This window comes from Bolinopsis microptera, chromosome 2 (assembly GCF_026151205.1).
Source record: "Bolinopsis microptera isolate Bmic1 chromosome 2, MBARI_Bmic_1.0, whole genome shotgun sequence".
NCBI classification, from domain to species: domain Eukaryota; kingdom Metazoa; phylum Ctenophora; class Tentaculata; order Lobata; family Bolinopsidae; genus Bolinopsis; species Bolinopsis microptera.
In genome coordinates this window covers 933,498-952,700 of record NC_087073.1, presented here as the reverse complement: position 1 = coordinate 952,700, position 19,203 = coordinate 933,498, and the positions used below count along the sequence as shown (strand labels likewise).

General features: G+C 38.5%; 1 protein-coding gene across 1 annotated transcript; it reads right to left on the bottom strand.

Annotated features, from left to right (window-relative positions):
* Positions 1-2,936: 2,936 nt before the first annotated feature.
* LOC134812042 (chitooligosaccharidolytic beta-N-acetylglucosaminidase-like) lies at positions 2,937-17,662 on the bottom strand. The gene is made up of 14 exons (XM_063819228.1): positions 17,469-17,662; positions 17,109-17,241; positions 16,859-16,952; positions 16,630-16,758; positions 16,282-16,442; positions 12,382-12,559; positions 12,038-12,229; positions 11,700-11,821; positions 11,420-11,505; positions 11,124-11,239; positions 7,483-7,602; positions 7,265-7,368; positions 4,169-4,296; positions 2,937-3,105 (listed from the first exon to the last, which is right to left on the bottom strand). The coding sequence occupies exons 1-14, from the start codon at positions 17,575-17,577 to the stop codon at positions 2,978-2,980; spliced, it is 1,800 nt and encodes a 599-aa protein (XP_063675298.1). The 5' UTR covers positions 17,578-17,662; the 3' UTR covers positions 2,937-2,977.
* Between the last annotated feature and the right edge of the window lie 1,541 nt (positions 17,663-19,203).

Sequence of the window (19,203 nt, the reverse complement as noted above, 5' to 3'; positions counted from 1 at the left end):
TTTATGAATCTGGAGTTCTGATTAATATCATTAAAGTTTCTGAACTGTTGTATCGCATGGTAAATTTTAGATTACATTTTTATTCAATTTCTCGGTTTATTGGCAATGTTATCTACAGTAAAACCCTTAACTCATAAAATGGCCAGTTGGAATAGTCCCAGGATAGCACTGATTCTGTTAAAATGCGTGAAAATAATAAAAAATATGACAAGATGGTAATTGGTAGGATCAAGAGTGTAAGATTGAGAGGAAGTACTCCTTTATAAATATATTGGTTCCCCCAATTGTTGTCGCTGCTGACGGGAAGGCGAGGTGCAAATCACTTTTTAAATTTATAATTCTCCTAAAATTAATACTTAATACTTATCGTAAGAATCGATTTCTCCTGTGTGCATCGCTTCCCCGCCCGCAGCAGCACCATGTTTTTTAGTGAAGATTATGTAACTTGGTAAAAGTATGGTGTGATAAAGATGCGTTTGTTTTAAGTATATTGTTTTGTTACGAAATGTGTTGAAGAGATGTCATCATGTCCCGTCCTTGATGCAGGAGTGTTGTCATGGTAACACCCATTTGTTAACGTGTTATCTCATCAATTGTGAACTAAGTGGGCCCTTATTTTCAGCTGTACCTCCTCCTCCTCGTATATTTGTAACTATAGTAACTAGTAGTGTAACTATGGTAACTAGTAGTGTTTCACGGGGCCCACTCTGTGCATGTTAGGTTCAATTAACGGGATTTTGTTATAAGACTTAAGTGAAATCAGAATAGAAATTTATGTAATTGTAAAACATAATTATGAATGCACCCACGGTGAAATTGTTTCTTACTCATGTTAGATCTGTCAACTCTATCTCAAGGCTGGAACAGCGTAAACGAGTTTGATGCAGCTTCTTACTACGAGTTCAGATTTTCTTTCCAGTAATTTAAAAAAGCGTGTACGAATTATTAATTTTGATTAATACTGGAAAATCTGTCTGGAACATGTAAGCCGAATCTTGAAAGGAGATATTTCTTAGAGATTGCAGTACTACTATACTAGTAGTAGTAGTAGCACGAGCGGAGTTGACAGAGTTTGCTTTTTGTAATATCATGAAACGAGAAATGTTAAACTTCAACATTGATATTATTGCGTACAGATTATATGTCTATAGAGTTCCTAAAAGACAAAAGTGTTAAAATATTAAGATTTTACTCGACTCCCACGACTCATCAGATGAGCGTAAATTTGTAATTTGTCATCATATTGAGGCTGTTGTTTCTAAAATACGCCAACTTTTCTTCATTTTCTACTTTTATTTCACGTTAGTTGGTTTTCTATCTTAGTGGGTCTTAGAACAAAAAGTGGAAAATCATCGTTAAAATATTCGGTGCTCAGTCGCATTTTGAAGCATATTGCTGCGACAAATTGCGACTGAGCCCCTGTAATGTAGATCCGCTACTTTGTGCGGTATCATTCTGCAAAACATTCTTCAACTGAATCAAGCTGAACGAAGATTTTCTATTTAACGTTTTAATTATTTATATTAAAATGATTAAAAACATGTGATCATCCTGATACCATATATGTAATATAATTGGGCTGCATTAGGTCTTCACATTACACGGATTTAGTAGATCAACTCAACTCAACTAGTAGATCAACTCAACTAGTAGATCAACTCAACTAGTAGATCAACTCAACTAGTAGATCAACTCAACTAGTAGATCAACTCAACTAGTAGATCAACTCAACTAGTAGATCAACTCAACTAGTAGATCAACTCAACTAGTAGATCAACTCAACCAGTAGATCAACTCAACTAGTAGATCAACTCAACTAGTAGATCAACTCAACTAGTAGATCAACTCAACTAGTAGATCAACTCAACTAGTAGATCAACTCAACTAGTAGATCAACTCAACTAGTAGATCAACTCAACTAGTAGATCAACTCAACTAGTAGATCAACTCAACTAGTAGATCAACTCAATTAGTAGATCAACTCAACTAGTAGATCAACTCAACTAGTAGATCAACTCAACTAGTAGATCAACTCAACTAGTAGATCAACTCCTTCAAATTATCTGATTGCTGTGTTCCAGTTTAATATATGTTATAAATGTATGTTCATGGTTTATCTTTAGGAACGATGCTAAAAGATGCATGGTGTCACGATCGTGAAACTATCTTCATGATTCTAGTAACCATGGTAACTAGGAGCATCTCAGTCACAGTGATTATATTCTCTCAAAATCATGGTCCAATTTACGATCATAAAATTAGTTTGTTTTTTGAAAAGTTTGCTTTGGGTTCCCCAAAACCGACCATTTCTCATTTCTCATGTTATATTTTCTTGGATTTTGGGTATTTAAAGTAGATCCTAATGTAGGCTTTGGATGTGTGTGATGATTCATTGAGGTCTGTTGTATTAAATTATTGTGTTAATTGATTTAGCTGAAATTAGTCTTGTTTGAAGTATAAGAAGCATTCCTAAAACTTACCACGCTTACATTATCCTTCGTTTCCAGTTTATCATTTTGGATATGATTGAAAAATAAAGTTTTTGGTGTAGAACACTAAAGAACCTTTTTATAAGCAAAAGTTTTTTATTGAGAAGCTTTTTTATCAGCATTGTGACCATATACAAGTAAAATACGTCGTAGTTCATGTTTGTCGTGATATTGATACAGAGCTAGCATTGGTACGCTGATATAGCATATCTCAGTCACGAAGTAAGTTTTTGGAATGTGAAAATGAATTAGTTATGATAAATAATGAATAATAGGGACCTATAATATAAATAACGTGTGATGTGTTGCCATTAATAATAATTTTCAACAACATCCGTGTTTTATTGGTCTTGATTCTTCGATGCAAATGAAAACTCCGCTATCTTGTCCGTTTCATACGATTTAAAATCTGGCTAACTTTTTAGAGAGACAACTAAAAAACAATAATTAAAATTTAATTTTATTAGTGTATCAATTACACGATGCAATTAGTTGAGTTTGCAGATTCCTTGACTCTGCACACACCATTCAGGCTTCAGTGAGTTACCATAGATACCCCTCTGTTTCTCCATCACGGAGTTGAAGTACACTAGCCTGGGCTCTGCCTCAAACCAACCTGGGACAGTTAACATGGTTACCAAGCTGTTTCTATGGTAACTGAACAGTCACTATGGTTACTGAACAGTCACTATGGTTACTGAACAGTCACTATGGTTACTTAACAGTCACTATGGTTACTGAACAGTCACTATGGTTACTGAACAGTCACTATGGTTACTGAACAGTCACTATGGTTACTGAACAGTCACTATGGTAACTGAACAGTCACTATGGTAACTGAACAGTAACTATGGTAACTGAACAGTCACTATGGTAACTGAACAGTCACTATGGTTACTGAACAGTCACTATGGTTACTGAACAGTCACTATGGTTACTGAACAGTCACTATGGTTACTGAACAGTCACTATGGTTACTGAACAGTCACTATGGTTACTGAACAGTCACTATGGTTACTGAACAGTCACTATGGTTACTGAACAGTCACTATGGTTACTGAACAGTCACTATGGTTACTGAACAGTCACTATGGTTACTGAACAGTCACTATGGTTACTGAACAGTCACTATGGTGACTGTTCAGTCACTATGGTTACTGAACAGTCACTATGGTTACTGAACAGTCACTATGGTTACTGAACAGTCACTATGGTTACTGAACAGTCACTATAGTTACTGAACAGTCACTATGGTTACTGAACAGTCACTATGGTTACTGAACAGTCACTATGGTTACTGAACAGTCACTATGGTTACTGAACAGTCACTATGGTGACTGTTCAGTCACTATGGTTACTGAACAGTCACTATGGTTACTGAACAGTCACTATGGTTACTGAACAGTCACTATGGTTACTGAACAGTCACTATGGTTACTGAACAGTCACTATGGTTACTGAACAGTCACTATGGTTATTGAACAGTCACTATGGTTACAACGACTTTTATCTGTCAGTTACAGGGTGTTACACGGTCTAACCAAGTTGAAGCCTGCATTTTCTTAAAATGATGTCAATTAAAGTTTAAACCGATCTCATTATAATATGTACCTGTAGTTTAAACCGATCTCATTATAATATGTACCTGTAGTTTAAACCGATCTCATTATAATATGTACCTGTAGTCGGGTCGGACCAGTAGCGTTCAGCTAGAGCGTAAGATCGAGGGAATATCTTTGTCATCGCGTTCTGATCACCCGCCTGCTCTGTCCACAGAGCTGTTTCTCCACCGACTATGTTAGCCCAACTGATAAAGTAACCCTAGTAACCTAAACTAGTAACCCTAGTAACCTACACTGGTAACCCTAGTAACCTACACTGGTAACCCTAGTAACCTACACTAGTAACAGAGCTGTTTCTCCACCGACTATGTTAGCCCAACTGATAAAGTAACCCTAGTAACCTAAACTAGTAACCCTAGTAACCTACACTGGTAACCCTAGTAACCTACACTAGTAACAGAGCTGTTTCTCCACCGACTATGTTAGCCCAACTGATAAAGTAACCCTAGTAACCTACACTAGTAACCCTAGTAACCTACACTGGTAACCCTAGTAACCTACACTAGTAACAGAGCTGTTTCTCCACCGACTATGTTAGCCCAACTGATAAAGTAACCCTAGTAACCTAAACTAGTAACCCTAGTAACCTACACTAGTAACCCTAGTAACCTACACTAGTAACAGAGCTGTTTCTCCACCGACTATGTTAGCCCAACTGATAAAGTAACCCTAGTAACCTACACTAGTAACCCTAGTAACCTACACTGGTAACCCTAGTAACCTACACTAGTAACAGAGCTGTTTCTCCACCGACTATGTTAGCCCAACTGATAAAGTAACCCTAGTAACCTACACTAGTAACCCTAGTAACCTACACTAGTAACCCTAGTAACCTACACTAGTAACAGAGCTGTTTCTCCACCGACTATGTTAGCCCAACTGATAAAGTAACCCTAGTAACCTAAACTAGTAACCCTAGTAACCTACACTGGTAACCCTAGTAACCTACACTGGTAACCCTAGTAACCTACACTAGTAACAGAGCTGTTTCTCCACCGACTATGTTAGCCCAACTGATAAAGTAACCCTAGTAACCTAAACTAGTAACCCTAGTAACCTACACTGGTAACCCTAGTAACCTACACTAGTAACAGAGCTGTTTCTCCACCGACTATGTTAGCCCAACTGATAAAGTAACCCTAGTAACCTACACTAGTAACCCTAGTAACCTACACTGGTAACCCTAGTAACCTACACTAGTAACAGAGCTGTTTCTCCACCGACTATGTTAGCCCAACTGATAAAGTAACCCTAGTTACCTACACTAGTAACCCTAGTAACCTACACTAGTAACAGAGCTGTTTCTCCACCGACTATGTTAGCCCAACTGATAAAGTAACCCTAGTAACCTACACTAGTAACCCTAGTAACCTACACTAGTAACAGAGCTGTTTCTCCACCGACTATGTTAGCCCAACTGATAAAGTAACCCTAGTAACCTACACTAGTAACCCTAGTAACCTACACTGGTAACCCTAGTAACCTACACTAGTAACAGAGCTGTTTCTCCACCGACTATGTTAGCCCAACTGATAAAGTAACCCTAGTAACCTACACTAGTAACCCTAGTAACCTACACTGGTAACCCTAGTAACCTACACTAGTAACAGAGCTGTTTCTCCACCGACTATGTTAGCCCAACTGATAAAGTAACCCTAGTAACCTAAACTAGTAACCCTAGTAACCTACACTGGTAACCCTAGTAACCTACACTGGTAACCCTAGTAACCTACACTAGTAACAGAGCTGTTTCTCCACCGACTATGTTAGCCCAACTGATAAAGTAACCCTAGTAACCTAAACTAGTAACCCTAGTAACCTACACTGGTAACCCTAGTAACCTACACTAGTAACAGAGCTGTTTCTCCACCGACTATGTTAGCCCAACTGATAAAGTAACCCTAGTAACCTACACTAGTAACCCTAGTAACCTACACTGGTAACCCTAGTAACCTACACTAGTAACAGAGCTGTTTCTCCACCGACTATGTTAGCCCAACTGATAAAGTAACCCTAGTAACCTAAACTAGTAACCCTAGTAACCTACACTAGTAACCCTAGTAACCTACACTAGTAACAGAGCTGTTTCTCCACCGACTATGTTAGCCCAACTGATAAAGTAACCCTAGTAACCTACACTAGTAACCCTAGTAACCTACACTAGTAACAGAGCTGTTTCTCCACCGACTATGTTAGCCCAACTGATAAAGTAACCCTAGTAACCTAAACTAGTAACCCTAGTAACCTACACTGGTAACCCTAGTAACCTACACTAGTAACAGAGCTGTTTCTCCACCGACTATGTTAGCCCAACTGATAAAGTAACCCTAGTAACCTACACTAGTAACCCTAGTAACCTACACTGGTAACCCTAGTAACCTACACTAGTAACAGAGCTGTTTCTCCACCGACTATGTTAGCCCAACTGATAAAGTAACCCTAGTAACCTAAACTAGTAACCCTAGTAACCTACACTAGTAACCCTAGTAACCTACACTAGTAACAGAGCTGTTTCTCCACCGACTATGTTAGCCCAACTGATAAAGTAACCCTAGTAACCTACACTAGTAACCCTAGTAACCTACACTGGTAACCCTAGTAACCTACACTAGTAACAGAGCTGTTTCTCCACCGACTATGTTAGCCCAACTGATAAAGTAACCCTAGTAACCTAAACTAGTAACCCTAGTAACCTACACTGGTAACCCTAGTAACCTACACTAGTAACAGAGCTGTTTCTCCACCGACTATGTTAGCCCAACTGATAAAGTAACCCTAGTAACCTACACTAGTAACCCTAGTAACCTACACTAGTAACAGAGCTGTTTCTCCACCGACTATGTTAGCCCAACTGATAAAGTAACCCTAGTAACCTACACTAGTAACCCTAGTAACCTACACTGGTAACCCTAGTAACCTACACTAGTAACAGAGCTGTTTCTCCACCGACTATGTTAGCCCAACTGATAAAGTTCACTGGGTCAGTTGTAAGAATGCGAGCCATCAGCTTATTAATTGGTTACTGTTACAAATACAATACATAGTAACTGTTTAATTGATTCCCTTTAAATATGTTGTAATTTGTAACCTGGCTCCTCTAGACTGGCAGTTTCAAATAAAGGTAAGCTCAAGATACGGAAGATGAATACTCACAGTGTTGGATCTGTGACTCCCTGTGCAGCCAGGTACTTCTTAGGATCGTTATGGTAGATCTTCTGCCAGCCCTTGTAAGGTGAGCACCAGTTGTTACCCTCTAGTTACCATGGTAACCTACTCTAGTAACCAGGTAACTAGTAGTGTAACTATGGTAACTAGTAGTGTAACTATGGTAACTAGTAGTGTAACTATGGTAGCTAGTAGTGTAACTATACCTTGTAAGGTGAGCACCAGTTGTTACCCTCTCCTACCCAGGCTCCAAATCCGCAGTCGAGGTACAGGTCGTCATAGTTACTCATGATCACTTGGAAACCTTTCTTCACCAGGTTCGGCAGCTGCGATTATATATATAATTCAGTATATATACTATATTATATATACTGAATTATATATACTATATTATATATACCACGGTAGCAGTGATATTGGGGGTTTGTCGTTAACATGCCAGTTATTTATAATTCCAAAAATGTCGAAATATAAAAAGATTAAGTAAACATTTTTTGTAGGATCCGCTGTTTTGTAGAAAAGTAGTCTCTTCAATTTTTGGGAAGTTTTATGTGCGTGAGTTTACCAATTACCAGTATCATTACCAGTATCATTACCAGTATTATCACCAGTATTATTACCAGTATTATCACCAGTATTATTACCAGTATTATTACCAGTATTATTACCAGTATTATTACCAGTATCATTACCAGTATTATTACCAGTATTATTACCGGTATTATTACCGGTATTATTACCAGTATTATTAACAGTATTATTACCAGTATTATTACCAGTATTATTACCAGTATTATTACCAGTATTATTACCAGTATCATTACCAGTATCATTACCAGTATTATTACCAGTATTATTACCAGTATTATTACCGGTATTATTACCAGTATTATTACCAGTATTATTACCAGTATTATTACCAGTATTATTACCAGTATTATTACCAGTATTATTACCAGTATTATTACCAGTAATATTACCAGTATTATTACCAGTATTATTACCAGTATTATTACCAGTATTTTTTTTATCTAGACACTTATTTTACTTCGGTGTATTCCAACAGCCACAATGTTACACAAGTGCAACCAGCCAATTACAGGAAGCCGAAGGATCTTTTTTGGCCAGTGACGGTTAAGGTAGTGTGTACCATACTTTCTTCGTCCGAGACTTTGCTGCAATGTGCAGCTCCTCATTTAACCCTCACACCCGATTTCTCGAGTATTCGGCTGAGTAGACCGGGGGGCTGCATAGACCACTCATGATCCTTAGCTGAACGTCGACGACGCTCACCCCACGACCAGGCAGTCAGTGGGTTTCGAACTCGCAACCTAACGATTGTAAGACAGGCGTTCTAACCAACTGCGCTACCTGGCCGGTATTATTACCGGTATTATTACCAGTATTATTACCAGTATTATTACCAGTATTATTACCAGTATTATTACCAGTATTATTACCGGTATTATTACCGGTATTATTACCAGTATTATTACCAGTATTATTACCAGTATTATTACCAGTATTATTACCAGTATTATTACCAGTATTATTACCAGTATTATTACCAGTATTATTACCAGTATTATTACCAGTATTATTACCAGTATTATTACCAGTATTATTACCAGTATTATTGCCAGTATTATTGCCAGTATTATTGCCAGTATTATTGCCAGTATTATTACCAGTATTATTACCAGTATTATTACCAGTATTATTACCAGTATTATTACCAGTAATATTACCAGTATTATTACCAGTATTATTACCAGTATTATTACCAGTATTATTACCAGTATTATTACCGGTATTATTACCGGTATTATTACCGGTATTATTACCAGTATTATTACCAGTATTATTACCAGTATTATTACCAGTATTATTACCAGTATAATTACCAGTATTATTACCAGTATTATTACCAGTATTATTACCAGTATTATTACCAGTATTATTACCAGTATTATTACCAGTATTATTACCAGTATTATTACCAGTATTATTACCAGTATTATTACCAGTATTATTACCAGTATTATTACCAGTATTATTACCAGTATTATTACCAGTATTATTACCAGTATTATTACCAGTATTATTACCAGTATTATTGCCAGTATTATTACCAGTATTATTACCAGTATTATTACCAGTATTATTACCAGTATTATTACCAGTATTATTACCAGTATTATTACCAGTATTATTACCAGTATCATTACCAGTATCATTACCAGTATTATTACCAGTATTATTACCAGTATTATTACCAGTATTATTACCAGTATTATTACCAGTATTATTACCAGTATTATTACCAGTATTATTACCAGTATTATTACCAGTATGATTACCAGTATTATTACCAGTATTATTACCAGTATTATTACCAGTATTATTACCAGTATAATTACCAGTATTATTACCAGTATTATTACCAGTATTATTACCAGTATTATTACCAGTATTATTACCAGTATTATTACCAGTATTATTACCAGTATGATTACCAGTATTATTACCAGTATTATTACCAGTATTATTACCAGTATTATTACCAGTATAATTACCAGTATTATTACCAGTATTATTACCAGTATTATTACCAGTATCATTGCCAGTATTATTACCAGTATTATTACCAGTATCATTACCAGTATCATTACCAGTATTATTACCAGTATTATTACCAGTATTATTACCAGTATTATTACCAGTATCATTACCAGTATCATTACCAGTATTATTACCAGTATTATTACCAGTATTATTACCAGTATTATTACCAGTATTATTACCAGTATTATTACCAGTATTATTACCAGTATTATTACCAGTATTATTACCAGTATTATTACCAGTATTATTACCAGTATTATTACCAGTATTATTACCAGTATCATTACCAGTATCATTACCAGTATTATTACCAGTATTATTACCAGTATTATTACCAGTATTATTACCAGTATTATTACCAGTATTATTACCGGTATTATTACCAGTATTATTACCAGTATTATTACCAGTATTATTACCAGTATTATTACCAGTATTATTACCAGTATTATTACCAGTATTATTACCAGTATTATTACCAGTATTATTACCAGTATTATTACCAGTATTATTACCAGTATTATTACCAGTATCATTACCAGTATCATTACCAGTATTATTACCAGTATTATTACCAGTATTATTACCAGTATTATTACCAGTATTATTACCAGTATTATTACCAGTATTATTACCAGTATCATTACCAGTATCATTACCAGTATTATTACCAGTATTATTACCAGTATTATTACCAGTATTATTACCAGTATTATTACCAGTATTATTACCAGTATTATTACCAGTATTATTACCAGTATAATTACCAGTATTATTACCAGTATTATTACCAGTATTATTACCAGTATTATTACCAGTATTATTACCAGTATTATTACCAGTATCATTACCAGTATTATTACCAGTATTATTACCAGTATTATTACCAGTATGATTACCAGTATTATTACCAGTATTATTACCAGTATTATTACCAGTATTATTACCAGTATAATTACCAGTATTATTACCAGTATAATTACCAGTATTATTACCAGTATTATTACCAGTATTATTAACAGTATTATTACCAGTATTATTACCAGTATTATTACCAGTATTATTACCAGTATTATTACCAGTATCATTACCAGTATTATTACCAGTATTATTACCAGTATTATTACCAGTATCATTACCAGTATTATTACCAGTATTATTACCAGTATTATTACCAGTATTATGACCAGTATTATTACCAGTATTATTACCAGTATTTCACCTGTTTGTTGGTGGAGCTCTCCCAGTATTGAACAGTGTAGATACTAGGATCCAAATAATGGAGGAACTCAGGCTCCGTCATGTGGCTGGTCCACAGCACCATGTCCTTCAGCTTACCTAGTGTTACTAGTGTAGGTTACTATGGTTACTAGTGTAACTAGTAGTATAACTATGGTAACTAGAAGTGTAACTATGGTTACTAGTAGTGTTACTATGGTTACTAGTAGTGTTACTATGGTAACTAGAAGTGTAACTATGGTAACATGTGGCTGGTCCACAGCACCACCTCCAGCTTACCTCCGTTAGCTTTCTTGAACCTACTCAGAGCTTCTACTTGGTACTCGTTCCACAGCTCCATAAAACCTTCCTCGGAGCGTGGGATTCTAGAATCAAGGGATATTAGTTAGTTAATTAATTAGTATCCCCCACCCCCTAATTAATGTAAACACGTGATATGAGCGCTGAAAAGATCCCACTGTCATATTACTAAGTTGGATAATATTTTCCATTTCCACTTATAAGGGATCCTAATTATAGTAACTATAGTAACCAGGGTTCTGATAACGTCATTACTCACTGCTTGCTGTCCATGTAGTCAGTAATCTCTTGAGTTGTATTCCAGCAGTTAAAGTTGACCTCGTCCCCTCCAATGTGGAATGCAGATCCTGTAAAACTGTCCAGCATGTCTTTGTAAATATCCTGGAAAACAGAAGACCTACAAATTGTTGATAAAGAACCTTACCATGACCCTGACTACTACTACCCTCTGGTCTATACCCCAAAATTGTATCGAACAGTACGTTGATTGAGTGAGTAGACCCCTAACCTAACTATGGTAACTAGTAGTGTAACTATGGTTACTAGTAGTGTTACTATTAGTAACCAGTGCGTTGATTGAGTGAGTAGACCCCTAACCTCGACAACATCGTACAAGTTAGGATTAGCCAGGTTCATCTGTCCGCAAGGAGGCTCCACACAGAACTTCTCCCAGGGGTCCTTGTTGATGCAGACTGCCAGCTTGCCCAGGCCTTCCTCCTCTCCCCATTGGTACCCGTTACCACTGTGTGCTGGAGCATCTAACTCCGGAACAACTCTCACTCCCCGGATCTGTCATGTCATCAATTTTATAATTATAATTATAGATACAAAGTTATCATCTCCAGACGTGCCTACATTTATACTTCATAATATTCAAACATGAAGAGGGGAAATCGCTTTTAGATCTTTTAATAATTTTCAATTATATTCTATGCCCTTACGTCAGCGTAATGTACGATGTCTTTAATATCCTCGTCAGTGTAAATCTGCTCAGGACTATAGGCTCCCCACTCTGTCATCCTTGGTCGTCGTTTGGAGTGGAATGGGAAACTGTGTGTGTCCGTGATGTGCCAGTGAAAGGTGTTCAGTTTTGAGGCTGAGAGTCCGTCTATCACCTTTCTGAGGAGATATTTTACTGACTTTGTGTATGTACTATGTGTGGGTAGTAAATAAGAAGTTGTATTGAGTCTTAAGTCTTTTTTAATAAAGAGTGTATACGGAACCCGCGAGAACTATTCCCCGTGTAGTGTCCGTCACTTAACTTATTCCCCGTGTCCGTCACTTAACTTATTCCCAGTGTCCGTCACTTAACTTATTCCCCGTGTCCGTCACTTAACTTATTCCCCGTGTCCGTCACTTAACTTATTCCCCGTGTCCGTCACTTAACTTATTCCCCGTGTCCGTCACTTAACTTATTCCCCGTGTCCGTCACTTAACTTATTCCCCGTGTCCGTCACTTAACTTATTCCCCGTGTCCGTCACTTAACTTATTCCCCGTGTCCGTCACTTAACTTATTCCCCGTGTCCGTCACTTAACTTATTCCCCGTGTTCGTCACTTAACTTATTCCCCGTGTCCGTCATTTAACTTATTCCCCGTGTCCGTCACTTAACTTACTCCCCGTGTCCGTCACTTAACTTATTCCCCGTGTCCATCACTTAACTTATTCCCCGTGTCCGTCACTTAACTTATTCCCTGTGTCCGTCACTTAACTTATTCCCCGTGTCCGTCACTTAACTTATTCCCCGTGTCCGTCACTTAACTTATTCCCCTTGTCCGTCACTTAACTTATTCCCCGTGTCCGTCACTTAACTTATTCCCCGTGTCCGTCACTTAACTTATTCCTCGTGTCCGTCATTTAACTTATTCCCCGTGTTCGTCACTTAACTTATTCCCCGTGTCCGTCACTTAACTTATTCCCCGTGTCCGTCACTTAACTTATTCCCCGTGTCCATCACTTAACTTATTCCCCGTGTCCGTCACTTAACTTATTCCCCGTGTCCGTCATTTAACTTATTCCCCGTGTTCGTCACTTAACTTATTCCCCGTGTCCGTCACTTAACTTATTCCCCGTGTCCGTCACTTAACTTATTCCCCGTGTCCGTCACTTAACTTATTCCTCGTGTCCGTCATTTAACTTATTCCCCGTGTTCGTCACTTAACTTATTCCCCGTGTCCGTCACTTAACTTATTCCCCTTGTCCGTCACTTAACTTATTCCCCGTGTCCGTCACTTAACTTATTCCCCGTGTCCGTCACTTAACTTATTCCTCGTGTCCGTCATTTAACTTATTCCCCGTGTTCGTCACTTAACTTATTCCCCGTGTCCGTCACTTAACTTATTCCCCGTGTCCGTCACTTAACTTATTCCCCGTGTCCGTCACTTAACTTATTCCCCGTGTTCGTCACTTAACTTATTCCCCGTGTCCGTCACTTAACTTATTCCCCGTGTCCGTCACTTAACTTATTCCCCGTGTCCGTCACTTAACTTATTCCCCGTGTTCGTCACTTAACTTATTCCCCGTGTCCGTCATTTAACTTATTCCCCGTGTCCGTCACTTAACTTATTCCTCGTGTCCGTCATTTAACTTATTCCCCGTGTTCGTCACTTAACTTATTCCCCGTGTCCGTCACTTAACTTATTCCCCGTGTCCGTCACTTAACTTATTCCCCGTGTCCGTCACTTAACTTATTCCTCGTGTCCGTCATTTAACTTATTCCCCGTGTTCGTCACTTAACTTATTCCCCGTGTCCGTCACTTAACTTATTCCCCGTGTCCGTCACTTAACTTATTCCCCGTGTCCGTCACTTAACTTATTCCCCGTGTCCGTCACTTAACTTATTCCCCGAGTCCGTCACTTAACTTATTCCCCGTGTCCGTCACTTAACTTATTCCCCGTGTTCGTCACTTAACTTATTCCCCGTGTCCGTCACTTAACTTATTCCCCGTGTCCGTCACTTAACTTATTCCCCGTGTCCGTCACTTAACTTATTCCCCGTGTTCGTCACTTAACTTATTCCCCGTGTCCGTCATTTAACTTATTCCCCGTGTCCGTCACTTAACTTACTCCCCGTGTCCGTCACTTAACTTATTCCCCGTGTCCATCACTTAACTTATTCCCCGTGTCCGTCACTTAACTTATTCCCTGTGTCCGTCACTTAACTTATTCCCCGTGTCCGTCACTTAACTTATTCCCCGTGTCCGTCACTTAACTTATTCCCCTTGTCCGTCACTTAACTTATTCCCCGTGTCCGTCACTTAACTTATTCCCCTTGTCCGTCACTTAACTTATTCCCCGTGTCCGTCACTTAACTTATTCCCCGTGTCCGTCACTTAACTTATTCCCCGTGTCCGTCACTTAACTTATTCCTCGTGTCCGTCATTTAACTTATTCCCCGTGTTCGTCACTTAACTTATTCCCCGTGTCCGTCACTTAACTTATTCCCCGTGTCCGTCACTTAACTTATTCCCCGTGTCCATCACTTAACTTATTCCCCGTGTCCGTCACTTAACTTATTCCCCGTGTCCGTCATTTAACTTATTCCCCGTGTTCGTCACTTAACTTATTCCCCGTGTCCGTCACTTAACTTATTCCCCGTGTCCGTCACTTAACTTATTCCCCGTGTCCGTCACTTAACTTATTCCTCGTGTCCGTCATTTAACTTATTCCCCGTGTTCGTCACTTAACTTATTCCCCGTGTCCGTCACTTAACTTATTCCCCTTGTCCGTCACTTAACTTATTCCCCGTGTCCGTCACTTAACTTATTCCCCGTGTCCGTCACTTAACTTATTCCTCGTGTCCGTCATTTAACTTATTCCCCGTGTTCGTCACTTAACTTATTCCCCGTGTCCGTCACTTAACTTATTCCCCGTGTCCGTCACTTAACTTATTCCCCGTGTCCATCACTTAACTTATTCCCCGTGTCCGTCACTTAACTTATTCCCCGAGTCCGTCACTTAACTTATTCCCCGTGTCCGTCACTTAACTTATTCCCCGTGTTCGTCACTTAACTTATTCCCCGTGTCCGTCACTTAACTTATTCCCCGTGTCCGTCACTTAACTTATTCCCCGTGTCCATCACTTAACTTATTCCCCGTGTCCGTCACTTAACTTATTCCCTGTGTCCGTCACTTAACTTATTCCCCGTGTCCGTCACTTAACTTATTCCCCGTGTCCGTCACTTAACTTATTCCCCTTGTCCGTCACTTAACTTATTCCCCGTGTCCGTCACTTAACTTATTCCCTGTGTCCGTCACTTAACTTATTCCCCGTGTCCGTCACTTAACTTATTCCCCGTGTCCGTCACTTAACTTATTCCCCGTGTCCGTCACTTAACTTATTCCCCGTGTCCGTCACTTAACTTATTCCCCGTGTCCGTCATTTAACTTATTCCCCGTGTTCGTCACTTAACTTATTCCCCTTGTCCGTCACTTAACTTATTCCCCGTGTCCGTCACTTAACTTATTCCCCGTGTCCGTCACTTAACTTATTCCCCGTGTCCGTCACTTAACTTATTCCCCGAGTCCGTCACTTAACTTATTCCCCGTGTCCGTCACTTAACTTATTCCCCGTGTTCGTCACTTAACTTATTCCCCGTGTCCGTCACTTAACTTATTCCCCGTGTCCGTCACTTAACTTATTCCCCGTGTCCGTCACTTAACTTATTCCCCGTGTCCGTCACTTAACTTATTCCCCGTGTCCGTCACTTAACTTATTCCCCGTGTCCGTCACTTAACTTATTCCCCGTGTCCGTCACTTAACTTATTCCCCGTGTCCGTCACTTAACTTATTCCCCGTGTCCGTCACTTAACTTATTCCCCGTGTCCGTCACTTAACTTACTTGATAGTTTCTACGCGGAAGTAGTTACGGCTAGTGTCCAACAAAACTCCCCTCCAGGGGTACTTAGGAGCATCATTGATAAGGACGTCACTAGCCATGTAGCAACTTTGTTCTTCACACTGGATCAGCTGAGAGAGGGTCTCCAACCCATGTCTACCTCCCTGAGTTTAGGAAAATAGATTATATTTCTGGTGCATTGGGAATTTGGGGGCGCTATCTTGTCAAAAGGATAGTGGGTTATACTAGGATTACAGATCTTATCCGTCTATTTTATCTATTATCCGTCTATTTTATCTATCACTAAAAATAAAGTGCAATTGTAGATTTGGCCTGAGTTAGAATCCTGACCTGGAAAGTAAGGGCAGTGACGACCACAATAACATTTCCATTGTAGGTCTGGATCCAGAGTCTGTAACTTTCGTCAGTTTTCAGGTCCAGTTCACTGGTCTCGTCTGAGATTTGGAACTGAACTTTCACCTAAACAGAGAGCATCTGTTAAAGTATAATATGTCATATTGTTTTCCTGATCATTAGGAGTTTGGTTCTTACATGATAATATTTAATATTGATATGAAACCTGTTTTGCGTCTCCAGCAGCAGTGAAAGGTTTGTAGTGGTTCTGGAACACTGCCACAGCTTCTTGTAAACGAGTTGTTCTGGCCGCTACGATTCTGAGAGAAAGAAATCGACTTCTCAATAATTGTGCAATAACTATAATAGGTATTCGTCGCTGGACGCTGTTGCGAATCATTTTGAGAAATAATCTACTTCAGATGATAGTGATACAGTTAGAAATAAATTAATGCAATATTATATGGGCTTCTTACTCGAAGTTGGCGACATTAACAGAGATAACACCAGACCCGATGTGGACACTACCCGTAGGATATGGCCACAGGGTTCCACCTGCTTTGCAAGCCAAACGACACTTTGGTAATGGGGTGTACTCTCCGTTCGTTTCTGTAGTGGTTTACTCGTTATTGGACAATCTAACTCACTAAACTTGCTAAAGTTCAAAGTGGCCAAGGCACATTTGATCTTGTAGTTGTAATAGATGGTTTGATCGAGAGTTAATTAATAGTAAGCAAAAAGTCGTGTGCACTAGTAGATTATTAATACAATTACATCTTGAGTCTTCCTGAGTCTAAATTAACAATAAAAGTTAAAGGTTTTTGGTATTTGAATACCTGCTAAGGGGACCCTCTTACAAACAGAGTCCTCGCCACATTTGTAACTCCAAGCGAATTCAGCTTCAATGAGAGCTGGAATACAAGCCAATACAAGGATCAACTTCATTATCTCAAGAATATTAAAACTGAAAGTGGGATCGGGATCGGGACTCTCTCCGAAATTTATCCTGCGGCTAATAATTAGAGACAGCGAGTTTAAATCCTCTTGAAGGGTTTGAAACTTAAAGTACAGAAAACTAATTCGATTCAAAATTGTAATAGAGTTCTGAATCAGCTACTTAAATCGAGTAAATTAAATTTTGCAACCGAGCTCGACACCGAATAATTGAATTTTCCTTTTGCTCGTCAAACTTTACTTATTACTTAATTGATTTAGTAGGGCGTGAGTAAATTAAATTATGAACGAGTTTAAGTTTGACTTTAAGAAGCACTGACAACTTTTTTATAAGCACTAAGGCACAAGATTAAATCCTAATTACATTGTCATCACTACTCAAATAAAGACCAAGGCTAAATTTTACAGGGTGCAATTGCAATAAACAATAAAACTAAAAGTGGAAAGAGTATTTATAATACTTTTATCGAAGTGTGTCTACTGTCTATCTCGAAGATATTCCAAAATCAAACTACGAGGAGTAATTCAAAGTGAAAACCCGGAGTTTAACATAATCCGCTCTGATATGAAAAAGACTTGTATTCGTTCGGATGATGATTAATCACTCTAAACTCGACTGTCACGTGACTTCTTCAACCCGTTCTCTAGCTGACCCTGAACGACTATTCAAAACCATAACACTCTATAAATCTGATCCCGATCCCAAACCTAACCCTAAGTCCTAACCCAATCCTTAACAAAAGCATATGCTGAAACCTTAACCCTAACGAGAAATTAGACTAACTTCCTTATACGGTCATATCACGTGATCGAGACAGTTTTTCGCCAGGGGAGCATTTTAACCCTATTATATATGTCAATGTCATGGGGGGTGATTCGGAATCAGCGTCCGAAAATACATCGTCTCAAGTTGGTTTCAACTGACGGGGGCCCTTTTAGAACAATCTCGAAGATCGACTGTAGAGTGATACTGATTTAGCACGCTCGTATTTGCTACAATTTCATCGCATATTATCCTCAATGATCACTTTGTCATTTGTGCTATGGGATAAAAATAATTATAATAATAAACTTGCGATAGGGTGTTGTAGCGCGATGCACTACTGGGTCGCGCGCGCATCAAATAATGCTTCTCGCAACCACAGTTGCAGATCGGCGAGATGCGAAGGATTGACATCGTGAATCAAGATAGGGTGTAGGGAGTGCACGATAAAAATAAACTTGCACGGATTTTCAAAATTTTTGTACCATAATTGTTTTCTAGAGACTGTGAGAATTTTCACAGTACCAAATTTGTCATACTTTTTTGGAATGATCAGTGAGTTTCGCCTAGGTGCCATATTTGATGGTGCGCGGCTTTTGGAGCAAAATTAGGTGTAAAAGTCGCGTTATTTGACGAAATTCGTTGATTTTTGTCGTATTATTTTATCATATCTTCGGTTCCTGGACATGAATCATGCTGAAAATTTGTCAGAACCTTCCAATCATACTTAACTACTGAACCTAATGTAGTTGGGAGAGATTGGCCTTGATTAAGAGGTCTAAAAATATGACAAAATAGGTATAAATTCGTTGATAACTCAAATTCTGACCATCGAAATTGCTCAAACTAATTTA